Below are 17,593 nucleotides of genomic sequence, written 5' to 3' on the forward strand. Positions count from 1 at the left end.
AAAGTGCTTTACATAAAACAAAAACATTACAGATATTTAGAAATAATAAAAGGCATCACAAAAATAATAATAATAAATTACATTAAAATGATTAAAAGCAAGATAAGTTAAAAAAAAGTTACCGTGCAGATTTCATCCATAGACGCATGAGAAAAGAAATTTTTTTAACCTGGATTTAAAAATGTCTACATTTGGTGAAAATTTAATCTCCACTGACAGTTTGTTCCACTTGTTTGCAGCATAACAGCTAAATGCTGCTTCTCCATGTTTAGTCTGGACTCTGGTCTGGACTAGTTGACCAGAGTCTTTGGATCTAAGAGCTCTGCTAGGTTTATATTCTCTGAACTTATCACAGATGTATTCTGGGCCTAAACCATTCTGGGATTTGTAAACAATCAGAAGGGTTTTAAAAATCTATTCTGTGACTGACTGGAAGCCAGTGTAAAGATTTTAAAACTGGTGTGATGTGTTCAGATCTCTTAGTCCTGGTTAAAACTCTAGCAGCAGCGTTCTGGATGAGCTGCAGATGTTTAATGCTCTTTTTAGGAAGTCCTGTTAAAAGACCATTACAGTAATCCAGCCTACTGGAGATGAATGCATGGATGAGTTTCTCTTGGTCTTTCTGGGAGACTAAACTTTTAATTCTGTTGATGTTTCTGAGCTGGTAAAAAGCTTCTTCTTTTTTTTTTTTTTTTTTTTTTTTTTTTAACTTGTCCTGTCCAGCATCATAGCAGCAAAATGATAATCTGGTTGCTGTATCGTGCTGAACAAATTTGCTCTGCCAAGGGGAGGCCTATGGGTAAGGCTCTTCTTGATAATGTGATTAATTTGTTTATTTATTTACTTTGAATCACGGAATCTATGTAATCTTGCTGGACCTGACCGGAGGGGACAGAAAAAGATGGAAAATAGCAAAAAGAGCAAAAGGGAAAGAAGAAAGGAGACAAAAAGATCACAGACAGAAGGAAACGACCCTTCAATCCACACCATCACCAGACAACAAACTGTTACACCTGTACATGAACACACCAGAAAATTTCCTACAGCTTTTACAAAAGCAGAAACACACACACAGAAGAAAAAAAAAAAAAAAAAAAAAAAACTCAGGAAAAATACAAAAAATTTTTTTTATAATTATCGCTTAGTTTTAAAAACCCACTGGACAACTCAGTGACTGTGTCACCATGCAGAGCATGAGAAACAAGGAGTGATCAGTGATGAAGAGTGGTGAGTGAGATCATGCAAATGCAACCTCGCCTCCACGGAGGCCAGAGGCAGACCAGGGCCTGGGCCGGGCCCTCAGCAGCAGACCCGGAGCACCAACCCATGCCACCCCACCACAAAGACGACTCCAGCCCCACCCGAAGGGCGGCAGAGGAGAGCCCCAGCAAGAGCCCCCCACGGTCCCGGGGCACAGGTCCCAGTGGGCCAAGATCAGCAACCGCCGGCCCTGCCAGGGCAGCCCAAGCGAAGGGCCCAGGGCCCCAGGAGCCCAGAGGCGGCCGCCCCCCCCCCAAAGGCAGAGGGCCCGCATCATGCCTAGGAGGACCAAGCCCCCCCAGACAGCCACCCGGCGTAGGCCAGCACACACCGCGATGTTCCAGCCGCACACCCCGGGAACCAGGGTGCTATCGGCCCCCTCCCCCCACTCCCCATCTACTTCAACCTGCACCCCATATAACCCCACACTCACACCCTCCCCCGTGCCGCACCCACAATCACTCACCACCACACAATCACGCCAAGCAAAACCCACCCACCATGCCCCGTGGGGGACACCCCAGGCGGACCAGCGGACAGCGAGCCCCAAGCACCCCCGCTTGACCCCTTGACCCAACCCCCATAGAACCAGCAGCCCACCAGCGCAGCCACCCCGGGACCCGGCCCCGGGGCAACCCCCCCCCCCCAAGCCACACACAGGAGGAGCAAGGGTGTAAGAGGTCCCCAATACCCTCTCCCTCCCCGCTCCTGACTGTTTATGTAGTGTGTGTTGTGTGCAATTAAAATTGAGGGGCAGTGACTGCAGTGAGCCATGCACCGCATGCTATGCCCCCAGGTGTTGTTTGTGTGTTGTGTTTCTTGTGTTTTGGTGTCTCGGTGCAATCAACACTGAGAGGCGAGCAGCCACGGGGTGCATCCAAGGAGACCACTGAATGGTCTCCTCCGTTCCACCCCGCATGGCTCCACGCCTCCCAACTCCCTACGTGTGTGTGTGTGTGTGAGACAGAGAGAGCGGGAAGTAAGAGGGGTCTGGGGATGGGGAAGCAAACTTCCCTCTGGATGATGAGCCTTTAGCCAGTGAGCCGCCACCCACCCCAGAAAGTTCCCACCCTCCCACACCCCTAACGGGGAATGAGAGGATGGGGACAGCGGCAGACCCACGGCCCACCACCCCCAGGCCCGCCCAGCCCCCCCCCCACCCCACCCCCCCCCCCCCACACACACACACACACACACACACACACAAGTGCACTTAACCCCGCCCCAACCACACACATGCACACATGCACACATGCACACACCTATTTCCTTGCACACTCCCACTCATCCTAACTCACATATGCCCTCTCAGCCCCACCCAAAAAATATAAACACTCGCACAGCATCCAACCCTCCCACTCTCACTCCGCAGACACACCCCCACTCATCCTAACACATGCATACGCACACAAACATACCCCCCCATTCACACAAACATCCAAAGTATAGACACACAACATACAAGCATCCCTGTCTCACACCCCAGCACCTCCCCCTATAATCCCCCGAATCCCACTCAGCCCTCCTTCAAACCCCTACACCCCCCTTGCCCCCGGGCCATACCCTGGGTCCCAGGGTGTCAACCAGACACCAGGGCATGCACCAACCCACACCACGGCAGCACATCCGGGCAGGCCCAGACCCCAGGCACATACGGAGCCCACCACCCCGGAGGGAGGAGGACCACCCCCGGGCACCAGAGCCCAGAACCCCCGCCCAGCCCGCCCCAGAATAGCCCGGCCACCCGGCTCAGGACCGACGCCCACCAACCCAGGCACCACCAGTGGCCTCACCACGAGGCGACTCCAACCGCTGGCCCCCACAGCCCCCGACGGGGCCAGACTCAGAGCCACCCCCACCGCAGAGCAGCCCGGTCTCGCATCACGGGCAACCACAAAGAACCCGCAACCACCTCTCGGCCATTTCTCAAACCCCCATAGCAACGAGGTCACAGTCCTCCACCTACACTAAGTGATGGAACTAAGCACAGGGGACCAGAAGGAATGAGATTCAGCCGAATAGTTCTTTGAGGAGGCAGACATTGTCTCATTACTGATGTGGTCAACTAAGAGATTCCTAAACTGCTGAATACACAGATTACTTTTGTTTTTCCAGTTCACAAGGATAGTTTTCTTTGCGATGCATAATGCAGAGTTAATTGCCATATTAATGTCACCCAAGTCACCTAGTAGACATAGTGCGGGGATTGTAGGAATATTACATTTAAACTATGTTGACATGTCCACACATACCTGAAGCCAGAACCTGCGGACAGGTGTGCAGGACCACAAGGCATGGAGGTAGTTGTCAGGTGTGTTTTCATTGCAGTGTGTGCAGATGTTTGATTGTGACAGACCCATCCTGAACATCCTTTGTCCTGTATAATGAGTTCTATGCAGAATTTTGAATTGTATTAGTTGCATATTTGAATTTTTAGTCATTTTAAAGGTGTTTAAACATATTTGTGACCATTTATCTTTATTAAAGTTACTGGATAAGTCACCCTCCCATTTTGAAGTTGGAAGACAGATTGAGTCTTCTAGTTTAGATAATAGTCTATATGTTTTTGATAATAGCTTTGGGGCATTGAGATTCATGAATTCTGCCACCCTAATAGGTAGCTGTAAGTTTAATTGATTAATGGTATATTTTTTAGATATAATAGGTTTAAGCTGGTGATATTCTAAAAATGTTTTGCTACTGATTCCATATTGTGAAGTGAGAATATTAAATGATAAGAAGTTTCCGTTTTCTATTATATGTTCTAACTGTTTTATTCCTTTATTTTTCCATTGAGTAAAATTGATAAGCTTTTTGTTTTGCAGGATGTCAGCGTTATTCCAGAGGGGTGTAAACTTACATGGAAAAAGTGAGGATTTGGTTATTTTTAGAAATTCCCACCAAGCCACTAAGGAGGAACTGATATTGATGCTTTAAAAACACTTATGTGTTTTGATGGTTGAGCTGATGAATGGCAGATCAGAGATAAACACATCCTCACACAATGCTTGCTCTACATCTAACCATGTTTCATCCAGACTGCTAGGTTTAAGCCATTTGGAGATATACTGCAGCTTGTTAGCTAAGAAAACATGATTAAAGTTGGGTAGCTCCAATCCGCCTCTATCTTTAGTCTGTTGTAAAGTTTTTAGACTGATACGTGATGGCTTATTTTTCCATAAAAATTTAGATATATGTGAGTCCAGTGACTTAAACCAACTGGAGGATGGTTTAGTGGGTATCATTGAAAACAGGTAGTTTACTTTAGATAGAACCATCATTTTAACTGTGGCAACCCTCCCCATGAGTGATATGGGTAAGCGCCTCCACCATGAGAGATCATCCTCTATTGCTTTAAGTAGCTGGACATAATTTAGCTTTGTTAGTTTTGATAACCTGGGGGAAATGTTTATGCCTAGATATCTAATGTTTCCAGACTGTATTGTAGTATTGGGTATGTTTTGTAGGTCACAGTTGATGGGCATAATAATAGTCTTAGACCAGTTAATAGAGTAGTCAGATATTGATGAGAATGTGTTAATAAGTGTGATTGTCTGGGGGAGAGATGTCGGTGAGTTCTGGAGGAAAAGTAATATGTCATCAGCATAAAGACTTATCTTGTGTTCTATATTTTTGGCATGGATTCCTTTAATCTCTTTGTTTTGTCTTATGGCAGCAGCTAGGGGTTCAATAAAAATAGCAAAGAGTGATGGAGAAAGTGGGCAGCCTGTCTGGTGCCTCTCTGCAAACAGAAGCTTGGAGAAGTTTGATCATTGGTCTTCACACATGCATTTGGGTTGTTATATAATATCTTTATCCAATCTATGAAAGATGACCCAAACCCAAATTTGTTTAACGTTGCAAATAAAAATTTCCAGTTTACTCGGTCAAATGCTTTTTCTGCATCTAAAGAAATTACTGTGGATTCCAGATTATGTAGAGTAGAATAATCTATGATGTTAATTAATCTACGCATGTTAGTAGAGGAATGTCTACCTTTAATAAAGCCTGTTTGGTCAGGATGTATTATTAGAGGGGTTATTTTTTCTATTCTTCTGGCCAAAGCATTGCCAATTATTTTGAGATCTACATTTATTAATGAAATTGGACGGTAACTGGATGGAAGTGTCGGGTCTTTACCTGGTTTTAATAGTAGAGTAATATTGGCTAGGTTCATATTTGAAGGTATTTTTTGTTTTTCCCTTATTTCTAATATCATATTGTAGAAAGTGGGTGCCAGCATTGTCCAGAATTCTTTGTAGAATTCTGCTGGGTAACCATCTGGATCTGGAGCTTTATTGTTGGGCATATGCTGGAGAGCTTCTTGGAGTTCGCCGACTGAAAGGGGGGAATCCAAGACCATTTTATTTTCATGTTTTAATTGTGGAAGATTAATGTTACTAAGAAATTTATCAATATTCTCATGTGTTGTAGTTAGTTGTGATGTATATAATGTTTTATAGAATTCTTTGAAAGTGTTATTTATCTTGTCAGGGTCGTGGCTGATGTTTCCTTCTGGATCTCTGACAGACGAGATGGTTGATTTCTCCTTGTTTGTTTTTAACTGATTAGCCAGGAACCTTCCAGATTTGTTGCCATGCTCAAAGTTCTCCAAGGCTGTGTCCGAATGTGCACCCTACTCCCTAACCCCTCGTTCACTACGTAGTGCACTCATTCTCTTAACGATTCGGACACAAAGCTCCCTATTTTTTCTTCGCCGGAAACCACGTGACTACCACCGTCACCACGACAACCACTTGATGCAGTATTCTCCATCGGAGAAATGACACAAGTTTTAAATTTCTTCTTATTGACGCTTTTAATCAGCTTTTAATCGTCCAAATAGTTAAACAACGGTAGAGAAGACGAAGGAGACATGTGATGAGGAGAATACGGATGAGGAGAATGGCACTTGTTGCGTTAGCAAGACACTACGTAAGTAAATAGTTTTTTTTTTTTGTATACTGTTTATCACAATCATACAACATCATCTTCTGGGCAAAGTTAAATGTAGTTTTGGTCCTCATCTCAAATTAAAAGCTGCTGTTACACCTAGTTTTATGTGAGATCAGTCTCCTTTCTCTATAGAGAACACTGAAGGCCTTTATGTAGACCAAGAACAGGCCTCAACTCCAGCTTATATCACATCTTAGTTATACATGTTATAAATTGTATGTACACTGGAGTTAAACTAAGAATAAATTGAGACACTAAATTAAATGACTATTTACATAGAATGAACTTTATTGGTTAAAAGAACACCACATTGGAAATTAACCAACAGAATAACATGTTTAACAACAAACACTGAGCTCCTTCAAACATTGAATTTTAAGTAGCAGCATTACTTGGAAAGTTGTTTTTTTTTTTTCCTATTTCATTTTAGTCTTCTGTTTTATTTCTTTCTTTTATTTTCTTAAGTGTTTCACACAAACTCACAAAGTTTTATTTCTTTTAGGGACCACCCCTTTACTGCCAGGTGAATAAAAAAGTCCCCCTCCTGACCATGTATTTTGATGGTCACTCTGACCTCCGCCCTGACTTCCGCCTGAACCGAGACACCATCTCGGGTCTGATTGGGCAGCTTTGGGCCACAGACCACCATGACTGGGCGAAACACCTGGACACGCTGGTGTTTCTCTTCTGGCTGGCAAGCGGCACATCATACCGTGTTGTGGCCCGGGCCTTTGACATGCCCAAGGCCACGGTCTGCGACGTTGTCCACAGGGTTGCGGAGACCATACTGGCTCTGCGCAGAAGGGTCATCAACTTTCCCTCTTTGGATGGACTGGCAGAGGTTTCAGCTGGTTTCCAGAAGCTTGGTGGATCTGCAGCATTTAGGAAGGTGGTGGGAGGCATTGATGGCTGCCACGTCAGGATCAAGCCCCCTGGTGACGTGGGAGGCATTGATGGCTGCCACGTTAGGATCAAGCCCCCTGGTGAGAATGCAGAATGTTATTTTAACAGGAAGCTTTTTCATTCAGTTCCAGGCAGTGTGCGACCATAGAGGCAGATTTCTGGACATTTTTGTTGGATATCCAGGATCAGTACATGATTCCCGTGTACTAAAAAACAGCCCCTTGTACACCCAACATCTTTACCCTCCGAACGGCTTCATCATCATCGGCGATGGTGGATATCCGTGCCTGTCACAACCCATCACCCTCCTTCCTCCTTACAGGGAGCCTGTAAGGAGTCCCGTTGAAGCCCGGTATAATCGACACCACTCCAGGCCACGAGCTGTAATAGAGAGAGCATTTGGTGTTTTGAAAAGCAGGTTTTTTTCTTGTTTTATTCCTTTGTCTTGTTTTGTTCTGAAGTCAAACAGCAAATTAAATATGTAAAAAACATTTCAAAAGAGACAAGTGTAAATAGTTTCAGTAGAATAAGTGTGTCCCTATAAATATGCCTTTAAAAATGTAACTATAATTGAAATATCCCCTGTTATAAGTTATGTATAAGTTTATTGTTTAAGTTTCTATTTTTATTTTAAATAAAAAGAACTCATCATTAAATGTTCCAACATTTTATTTATTTTCTCAACTAATTTTTCTAATAGAGACAACAATCTCTCCTCCCTTTCCTCCTCCTTTTTCTCCCTTTCCTCTTCTCTCTATTCTCTCTCTTCCTCTCTCTTCTCTGCCTTCTCCAGAAAATGGAGAAGACTCGCCTCGGCCGCTTGGCAGGGGTGCTGCTCTCGCCCTCATCTTCCTCATCATGTGGCACTGAGACAGAGGAGGGTGCCACAGACGTGGAAGGGCTCTCCTCCCAGGATGAAGCAATAAGGCAGGGAGGCCGTACAGACGGCTTGCTATACCAATCACATTTGAAACTACAAAAGTCACAAACCTTGTAGGTTTTTTTAAGGTTTTCCCACTTTTTGGCTGCCCTGGCAGGGCTGACCTCCCGGCTCAGCCCCATTTTCTGCAGCACAGCCCTTAAACCACACACAGTATTAAATAATTGCAGCAGCAGTAGTACTTACATTAAATAAAAATAATAAGCTTACTCCCAGCCGGCAGCCGAAGCAAACCTCCTCCCATTAAAGAGGTGGTCCTCCGCCACACGGAGGCGGACCAGCCTCTCCACATCCTCATCCGTCCCTAAAAAGACAAAAAACAGCATATATCATATACTACAACATAACCTAAACATGTACCCAACTTATTTTCTGATAAGCAGTTAATTAATAATTAGTGTTAGAAGATGTCATGAACATCGCTGAGCACGGAAAGCTAACAGAAGATGAATGAGATCATTGACTATCCTCAATTTATTTATATATATATATATATATATACGTGGTCACAATGACCAAAAACCTTTACATCACAAGTAGTTTTTTATTTCAATGCATTAACAATACTCAGTTATTGAATATGATTAATAAAATACTTACATTTATAGGTCATTTCGCGCCGCTCGATATTTTCGCCTCCTTGCGCCTTGTTGAGCTTTGGCCCGCAATGCATTGTGGTCTATATTAGCCTGTCTAGTGACCATCGATGCTCACTACTTTTCAAGATGCATTGTGGGTAATTTTGAGTGCCCTTCTTTTTTCTTTCTGGACATTTGGACACCCCTACAAAATGGCGTGTTCCCTATATAGGGCACTATGTAGGGAGTAGGATGCACATTCGGACACAGCCCAAGTGAAGTCTTTGCACCAAGAACTGCATCTTTCTATCTATTATTTCATTAAGTTCAAGTTTAGCTTTCCTTATAGCATTTAGTGTGTGTTCTTCTGGGGAGACATGGTAAGCTCCTCTAAGGATTTAATTCTGAGTTCTAACTCTGAAGTTCTCAAAGTTTCCTTCTTTTTCTTATGAGAAGAGAAGGAAATAATTTTCCCTCTCATTACTGCTTTTCCTGCTTCCCAAAGAACACACGCTGAAGTTTCTGGCAAGTCGTTATTTTCCAGATATAAGGACCATTCTCTTTTAAAGTAGCTGATAAACTCAGGATCTTTAAGTAATGACGTATTAAATCTCTAGTTTCTAGTAGCTGGTTTATTGCTCTTACTTCTCAGAGTGAATGATACTGGTGCGTGATCACTAATGCTAATAGGATGGATTCTGATTTCTGACATGTCATTCATCAGCGAGCTGCTAGTTAAGAAATAATCTAATCTAGAATAGGAATGGTGGACTGAAGAGAAGAAGGTGTATTCTCTTAGTGTGGGATGGTGGGAGTGCCAAGCAACACAGAGATCAAAATCCTTCATGTACTGTTTTACAGTTTCTGAGGATTTCCAGACTCGATGAGCTCCTGTGGTACTTTGTTTATCCAGTATAATGTTAAAATCACCTCCTACAATTAGTGTGTTATCTGAGTGACCATAGAGTGAGGCGAAGAGGGAGTGAAAGAAGGACGGATCATCAACATTTGGACCATATATATTTGCAATACATAACTTAACATTTTTAATAGATAATGTAACTATTATAAATCTGCCTTCTGGATCTATGATTGTATTATCTATGTCAAAATTTAACCTTCTATTAATAAGAGTTGCTGCTCCTCTCTGCCTAGAATTATAACAAGCTGAATACACGTGTGGAAACTGGGTTGTTGAGAGAAGATCTATTGTTGAGTTTGATAAATGAGTCTCTTGGAGTAATATTATATCTGCTTTCATTTCTTGCAAACGATTAAAAATTTTTAACCTCTTTTCCCCTGTGCCAGCTCCATGCACATTCCAAGTGACAAATGTGAGTTCATTCATGAACAAACCACAGAAATGAGGCTATATGCATATTACTGAAGCGTGTGTGCGTGCATCCCACTGCTTCTCCGTGTGCATGTGTATCTGCCAGCTGGTTGTGACAGGGATGTATGTGCGCTTGTGCTGTTCTGTGTGTGTTCCTGTGAATCATGAAAAGTGCTGATGTATATAATATAATGACAAGTGTTACCGGTAACCGTTAAAGGGTCGGAGAGAAGAAGTGTAAAGAGTGAAAAGAGCGACAGTGCCAAAGAAAAAAAGTAATTTAAAAAACTCATCTGTGCTGAGAACAGTGTAGTGGAGACGGGAAGTGGATTTACTGTTAACTAAATTATCTTTTATGGCAGTTTTATGGATATAACATGATCTAGTGAGAAAACAGTAAAATTAAAGCACATACCAAGTCAGTAGAGCCACGGAGTGATGTCCGGGTCGCGGTACAGTTGTCCATTAATAAATAATTTATCCACTGCGATGACAGCGCGAGCGCCATTAGCCATAGATTTCCTTCTGATGGGAAACAGGACTCTCCGTCGGTCCAGAATCTCTCTCGGATATTGGTCGTTTACTCCGAAGTTGGTCCCCTTCAGTTCGCGGCCCTGGTTCTTCACCTGCTCCTTCTGTTTGAAGCTGACGAACTTCGCTACGATGGGTCTTGGTCTGCTGGACCCGGGTTTCCTCCCGCCGAGCCGATGGACTCTGTGAAAGGAGATGTTTTTCACCGTTTCCTCCGGGAGCTTCAGGTGGGTTTTGATGAAGTTTTTCACCGTGGTCTCGGGGTCCTCCTCCGTCTGCTCTGGAATCCCTGCAAACACCAGGTTCTCTCTCATGCTCCGCGCCTGCAGATCGATCACCGTTTCCTTCATCTTCTTATTTTCTTCCGAGAGACGGGTCAAGCCCTCGGTGAGGGATTTTACCGTCTCTCTGAGACCGGCATTTTCTGCAGCCAGACTTTCCACCTGCTTCTGGCTGAATTCTAGTGATTCACGTAGCGCCTGGAACTCTTTGTGGAGAATTTCTACCAGGCTCAAACGCGCATCAAAACTACTGAGTTTCTTATCTATGGAGATCAGAACATCTGTTGAGTCGTTCCCCGGTGGTGAAACAGCTCCAGGTGAATCCTCATTTCGCTGTCTCTTGGACTTGGATGAGGTGGAGGTGTTGCTTGGTTTCCCCATGACGATTCTGTCGTAACAACGATCTATAAAATCTGTCAGGCTGCCGTCTCACTGAATCTACGGTACCTACAGCATTAGCGTCACTTACCTGCAGCGTCTCACCTACTGTCTGCTTTTAATGCGGAAGATCACCAGCATCCAACCTTCTCCCATGCACACAGAGATGCCTCCTGATTCTATGATGATATTCCACACTGTAGATGGTGGATCTTCAGTCTGAGGAACATTTTTCTAAAATGGTTCCACAGTTTGTCTCATTTTGGTGAAGCTCTGTCCATCTTTCCATCTGAGAGACTCTGCCTCTCTGAAATGCTCCTTTGATACCCAGTCATGTTGCTGACCTGTTGCCAATTAACTGACAACTTCTACTTCAAAATGAACTTCTACTGGAAATAAAATCTAGGATGATGAAATATGGAAAAGTGGTAATTTTATTTTAATTACATATTACACAACATCACAGCTTGTGTATGGCAAGCTGTGGTGTATGACACCATTATGGTGGGATATGGTATAAATATAATTTTTTATCATATCGAACTCATCCACACGAGCTGTATCTGAGCATTTGTTAGAATTTTGTTAAGAACTATTTTTCGATTTTAAACTAACCTGATTTTTCTTTCTATAGTTATAACTTCACTGCTGTGCAGTCCAACAAATGGTTTGTCCTCTTTTCATTATTATCTATATTATCTTTTTTCTCATTTTTATCTGTCAATATATTGACAGAAAAATTAACACAAAAATGTTTTGGGTTTATATTTTGTGTTATATGATGATTTTATTGTCTGACTCTGAAACTCAGGTAACAACAAAAAATTATGATGAATGTGTCGTTTCATCCCACAGCTCGTCTGACCATCAGTCCCAGCAGATCTCAGGTTTTTAAAGGAGACTCTGTGTCTCTGATCTGTGAGGAGGACGACAGCTCTGCTGGATGGACGGTGAGGAGAAACACGACCAAGAATACCAGGACTCAGTGTGGATCTGGGTGGGGAAAAGCATCAAATTCATCAGGTTCTTCCTGTAACATCAGCTACATGTTAACATGGGAAACTGGAGTTTACTGGTGTGAGTCCAGAGAGGGAGCAACCAGTAACAGCATCACCCTCACTGTCACTGGTAAGATCAGACTGTGGAGTTAGTGGTGATGAAGCTGTGTGGAAATGGATGAAATGCTGTAGTTTGTCTCTGTGTTGAGGTGGATCAGTGATCCTGCAGAGTCCTGTCCTCCCTGTGATGGAGGGAGATGACCTCACTCTGAGCTGTCAATCAAAGCCTCCCTCCAACCTCCCAGCTGCTTTCTATAAAGATGGCTCCCTCATCAGGACTGAGTCTACAGGTAACATGACCCTCCACCATGTTACCAGGTCTGATGAAGGTCTCTACAGGTGTAGCATCAGCAGTCATGGAGAGTCTCCACCCAGCTGGATCTCTGTCACAGGTGAGGAGCTTCACTCTCATTTCATGGTTTGATCCAGAACATCCCAGTAATGACCTTATTATCTGTGTCTCCTCTCAGGAAAACCCACCACCACATCTCCACCAGTATCCATTCCTCCATCATCTACATCTCTACCAGGTTCCACTCCTTCTCCATCATCTACCTCTCCTCCTCCCCTCTATGTGTGGATATGTGTTGGTGTTGTGGTTCTGCTGGTGTTACTGGTTCTGCTGGTGTTACTGGTTCTGCTGGTGTTACTGGTTCTGCTGTGTAGACGACGTGTTGACAGGAAACCTGAAGGTGAGACAAACATCTGGATATAAAACTTTCAGACTCCATCTTTCAGAAGTTCACGTAGAACTTTATCAATGATTTAATGTTAAAACGAGTTAAAACGTCTATCAGACACATTCTGCTCTCATTCTGCTTCCTTCCAGCTGCTGGAGATGATGACATCACATACAGTGACCTCAACATATCACCAACAGCCAATCAGATGCAGCAAAGGTAACATTTTATTTGATATGGTGTCTTTGTGAAGCCCAGCATCTCTTAACTCTTAGGGACTCATGAACACTCATGTGGTCAGGTGTACAGGTCTGGTATTGTCCAGAGCCAGGAGTAAATCCAGACTTCCTGGAGACTCTATGGAGCTCTGTGTCAGTGCAGCAGATATTTCAGTCTGAACCAGAGACCAACTATCTTTGGTGTGAATGGGACACTAGAAGAGATTTTATTAACTTTATTTTCTGTCCCAGGTGTGTGACAGGAGTTTGTCTTTAAACACACCCATACAACACATTGTCAGGGGAACTTTAGCATCTGATGGCAGCAGCTGGAAGGAGAGAAGGAGGGAACGATGGATCCTCTGAGAGCAGAGTTACAGTTTAGACAGTGGTAGTTACCCGGTAACGTAGCTGGTCTGACTGACTGTCCAGCAGAGTTTGGTTTGGTGTTTGATGGAGAGGAAGCTAATGCTTGAAATACTGAAGGTATGAATGGATTCAGGAGTGAGGAGCAGATCAGAGTGAAACATGTCCTGTTTCCTCAGCAGGTGGAGGTAAAAGTCTGAACTGACAGACAGCTGGTAAAAGATGTTTTATCTGAGTGTACAGAGTTAAAATCAGAAGAAAAGTCAACAAATAAAAACCATGTTTGTGTGTGTGTGTGTGTGTGTGTGTGTGTGTGTGTGTGTGTGTGTGTGTGTGTGTGTGTGTGTGTGTGTGTGTGTGTGTGTTTGTGTGTGTGCTGCGTCCAGTTGTTTGGTGACCATGTCTAAAAGTGTGAAACTCGCATCTTCTACACCGTTTAGCCTCATATGCTAACTGAAGGGGACGTGAGACAGAATGTTGGACAGGAAGTCACACACCACCCGGTCCATACAGACCACCGAGGCCGGGGCCACTGGTCTGTAGTCTTTCAGCTCCTTTAGGAGGGTCTTTTGGAGGACTGGATGGATGTTGGATATTTCCCACTGGTTGGAGGCAGACCCCACTGACAGTGGACTGAAGACCACAGCATTGTTTTCCTCACACATTTAGTTCTACACTTGGTTTCTTTCCTAAGATAAAAAGAGAGAGAAAGAAATAATAAAGGTTATTTTATGTATATTTCAGTAAAGTGAAGTAAATCCTACAATCTTATTAACGGTGAATAAAGCTCATTACCAAACTACCACCAGGCTTTTCCACCAACTCTCATCTGGTCACTCTTGTTCATGGATGTCCAGCTCCAGTCCTGCAGGCTTTAGATGTTTCCCGCTCCAACACACCTGATTCAAATTAAACGTATCTCCTCCAGCTTGTTGTCATGTGCTAAAAGCTGCAGGACAACGGCCCTCAAGGACCGACTCTGGACAGCTGTCCTGCAAAGGCAGTGAGGTCTGGACAGGCGACCACGGCAGGTTTCCTCCATCATGAAGTTTAGATCCTGACATGTTTTAAAGTCCAGACAGACACACATGAGGAAAATTCTACTTCCTGTAACCTGTCTGGTCTCAGATCCTCTTTTTGTTTCAGTGGAGTGTGTTCAGATCCAGGATTTACTTAGAACTGCAGCATGTGAACTCTGGTTTCAGCAGACAGGATCAATACTTGCAGCAGTGAGGACAGAAGTAACAGATCACAAAGCATTCTGGGAGTTGTAGGATTTTCATCTTTAGATGTTTTCTGGCTTTTCTCTGGTTAAAGATGGTTGTTACATCACACAGTCCAGTTTAATATTTCCATCGTTCTTCATCTGTTATTAAACACGTGGTTTACGTTTCATTTCTCTGAATTGTGTTGATAACAATCATTGTTGTCACTTTAAAAGTTTCCACAGTAGCTGGTGTGTGTTGGTAGATGAAGGTGGGTTTTGTACTGAGTGTTTTCATCCTGTGGTTGTTCTGTAACGGACTCTAACAGCTCTGTGGTCGTCCAGCTTCCTGTTTCTGATGAAAACATGTCAGCTGGATGTGGCCACATGTTTCTCTGCACGACTGTTAGTGGAAAGAAGTTTCTACACTAAGATTAAAGTCTGCTGAAGCAGTTTATAGTTCACTGTTTAATGAAACATCATCATCATCATGCTGTAAATGCTTCCTGTCCAGATGTTCCTGCAGCATCTGTATGAGCTGCTCTGAGATCAGCTGATCTACCTGCTGTCATCACATTCATGTCTTTCATTCTGCAGAGACACAACCAGCTGCTGTCTACTCTGACGTGAGGACAGGAGACGTCACTTATGGACCAATAGTCATCAGAGACAGTAAAGACAGATCAGCTCAGAGAGGTACAGCTGCTCCTCTTCCTCTCCTCTTCATCACATCAGGATTCAGAATCCAGTTTAACTCTGAACAGTAAACCAGTCACAACTGGATGCAGAGAAAAGGCCTCAAGGAGCCAGAACATGATGTTTTAATTAATAGAAAACCATTAAAGTTTGATATAAAATATAGATCTAGGGTAAAGGTTTTACTGGTTTCAGCCTCTCTAACTGAGCTTTGATAATTTTAATGGTGCGTGTGAAGCAGAGTAACACCTTCCTGCTGGTGCAGCTGGTCAGAATTAACACCTCTGTGTGGTCGGCTTTAAATAGAGACTAAAACCACTTGTTGATCCATTTATATAGAAAATGTGCGTAAACAGAACTGAGGAACTTGGTCATGTTTTCCTGTTTTCACATGAAAAACCACCAGTTATATTAAGCTTCTTGTTAACAGAAGAAGAAAAAAGACAATGAAAGCTGCTGTTTCTGAACTTCTGATTGACCTAATTGTAAATAAGATGAAGAGAAAGACTTTATGTCTGTTTCTAACATACTAGAGGTGTTTCATGCTGCAGGGAGAGAAGCAGCTGCTGTCTACTCTGACGTGAGGACAGGAGACGTCACTTATGGACAAGTAAAGATCAGAAGCAACAGAACATAGGTACAACTCCTCCTCTTCATCTTCATCATGTTTCAGTCTCTCCTTCCTGGAGGTTATCTGTAAAAACACATCAGGGTCGGAGATGCTCCAAGAGGAACTTCAAATCCTGTTAAGGCTTTTTTATATATTTACACACACAGACACACACACACACACACACACACACACACACACACACACACACACAATATATATATATATATATTTCTGCTGGGCAACAATTAAAAATTTTAATCGCGATTAATTGCAGCATTACGTGCAAAATGTCTCTTTCCTTTAAAACAAGGCCTACACCTACAAAAAGAAAATGCAGTAAGTTTTGGTTTACAAACATCAGGGGTTTCCAACCTACAACTCTGGAGCTGCAAGTGTCTCTCTGGACCTTCCACAATGTCTCTAAATACGTGGCTAAAATATTTTCTTTAAATCTATCTTTCTTGTAATTAGGTTGGAAACCATGGACTTCTTTTTTCTTTTCTTTCACATCATTTTCCACAAATATCTACATCCCTTAGCAGAAAGTCTGTCTATCCTCTTTTATATCCTCTATATCGCTCTCTATATATATATACACTGGATTACTGTCACATATTAATTCCTATTAATGAAGATTGTGGATGAAAACATTTAAAAACTTAATTATAGAACAGCTGGAGCTGTTAGTCAAACTATTTGAAATGATACTTTAACCCTGGCTCTGTAAGGCTTTGGCCTGGGATATATTTTATTTCTTTTTTACTGTTTTATATATATGTATATATATATATATATATATATATATATATTGTGTCATGGGGAGCAGGACCTGGATGAAGTGCAGAAATGTGACCGTCACTTCCACACTCGTTGCAGGTAATTTTTACAGTGCAGTTTTTTGCTAAATGTTTGGTTGAGGCACAACATTTGAAGCAGATGTTGTTTTCTTTAAGATGTGTTTTTCTCACGACTAAAGTCTTGTTGCGAAAGCTGCAACATTTTTAAAGGGGATGAGGTTTAGGTTATGAATGGGGCATCCTTTGTCAGGATCATCACCCTTTTACAGCAGACTTGTGTCTTAATCTCAGAGATTTGTATTCTGTTGTTTTTTTGTCTTTCCATCTTCTCTGTGCTGTCAGAAAGGAGAAACAAGGGTCATTCCTCATCATGGCTTGCTCTTGAATGAAGCAAGAGATGGCAGAAAATGGTGGAAGCATGACATTGTGATCCACTTTGTATTTAGTTGCCCATGACATCCACTTTTCTTGTAGTCTGTAAGGTAATTGTTCTACTATTAGATTAATTCCACGTGGTGTGTCCAGGAAGGCGAGTCCAGGCGAGTAACCTTCCGCCTTGGCTAACTGCATTTCGAGCAAAAGATCTGACAGTTCTCTTAATTTACTGTTGTCCCTGTTGGATATCTTTGGAAAATCTTCCATCTTTTGAAGAGTGCATGTTCAATCACTGTAGGAGCTCCAAACATCTCTTAAAGACACTTCCACACCATTCTGAGAGCTGCAGCAGCATCATGAACCTGTGCAGAGCTGATTCTCTTTGCCTGCTCTGAAGACTGTGGTCCCAGACACCGTATAAGGAGG

The 17,593-nt window shown here is 43.0% G+C and overlaps 3 protein-coding genes across 6 annotated transcripts in view; 2 read left to right on the forward strand and 1 right to left on the reverse strand.

Annotated features, from left to right (window-relative positions):
- LOC121640417 overlaps positions 1-17,593 on the forward strand; it is a 1,195,287-nt gene that overhangs the window by 761,886 nt on the left and 415,808 nt on the right. Inside the window, exon 15 of the mRNA XM_041986139.1 lies at positions 13,662-13,670. Within this exon, the coding sequence (XP_041842073.1) occupies positions 13,662-13,670 (9 nt within the window). The remainder of the gene's footprint in view (positions 1-13,661; positions 13,671-17,593) is intronic.
- Positions 1-17,593, reverse strand: part of LOC121640416 (muscle M-line assembly protein unc-89-like) — a 442,453-nt gene that overhangs the window by 314,355 nt on the left and 110,505 nt on the right. The gene's annotated exons all lie outside the window — the stretch shown is intronic.
- Positions 6,085-7,705, forward strand: LOC121640497 (protein ALP1-like). Of its 2 annotated transcripts, XM_041986297.1 has the most exons (3): positions 6,085-6,195; positions 6,719-7,105; positions 7,245-7,705. In XM_041986297.1, the coding sequence occupies exons 1-3, from the start codon at positions 6,142-6,144 to the stop codon at positions 7,602-7,604; spliced, it is 801 nt and encodes a 266-aa protein (XP_041842231.1). In that variant the 5' UTR covers positions 6,085-6,141; the 3' UTR covers positions 7,605-7,705. The 2 variants fall into 2 exon arrangements, with proteins under 2 accessions (XP_041842231.1, XP_041842232.1); XM_041986298.1 differs by having other exon boundaries at positions 6,719-7,357.

The sequence above is a fragment of the Melanotaenia boesemani genome, chromosome 5 (assembly GCF_017639745.1).
Source record: "Melanotaenia boesemani isolate fMelBoe1 chromosome 5, fMelBoe1.pri, whole genome shotgun sequence".
Classification (NCBI taxonomy): Eukaryota; Metazoa; Chordata; class Actinopteri; order Atheriniformes; family Melanotaeniidae; genus Melanotaenia; species Melanotaenia boesemani.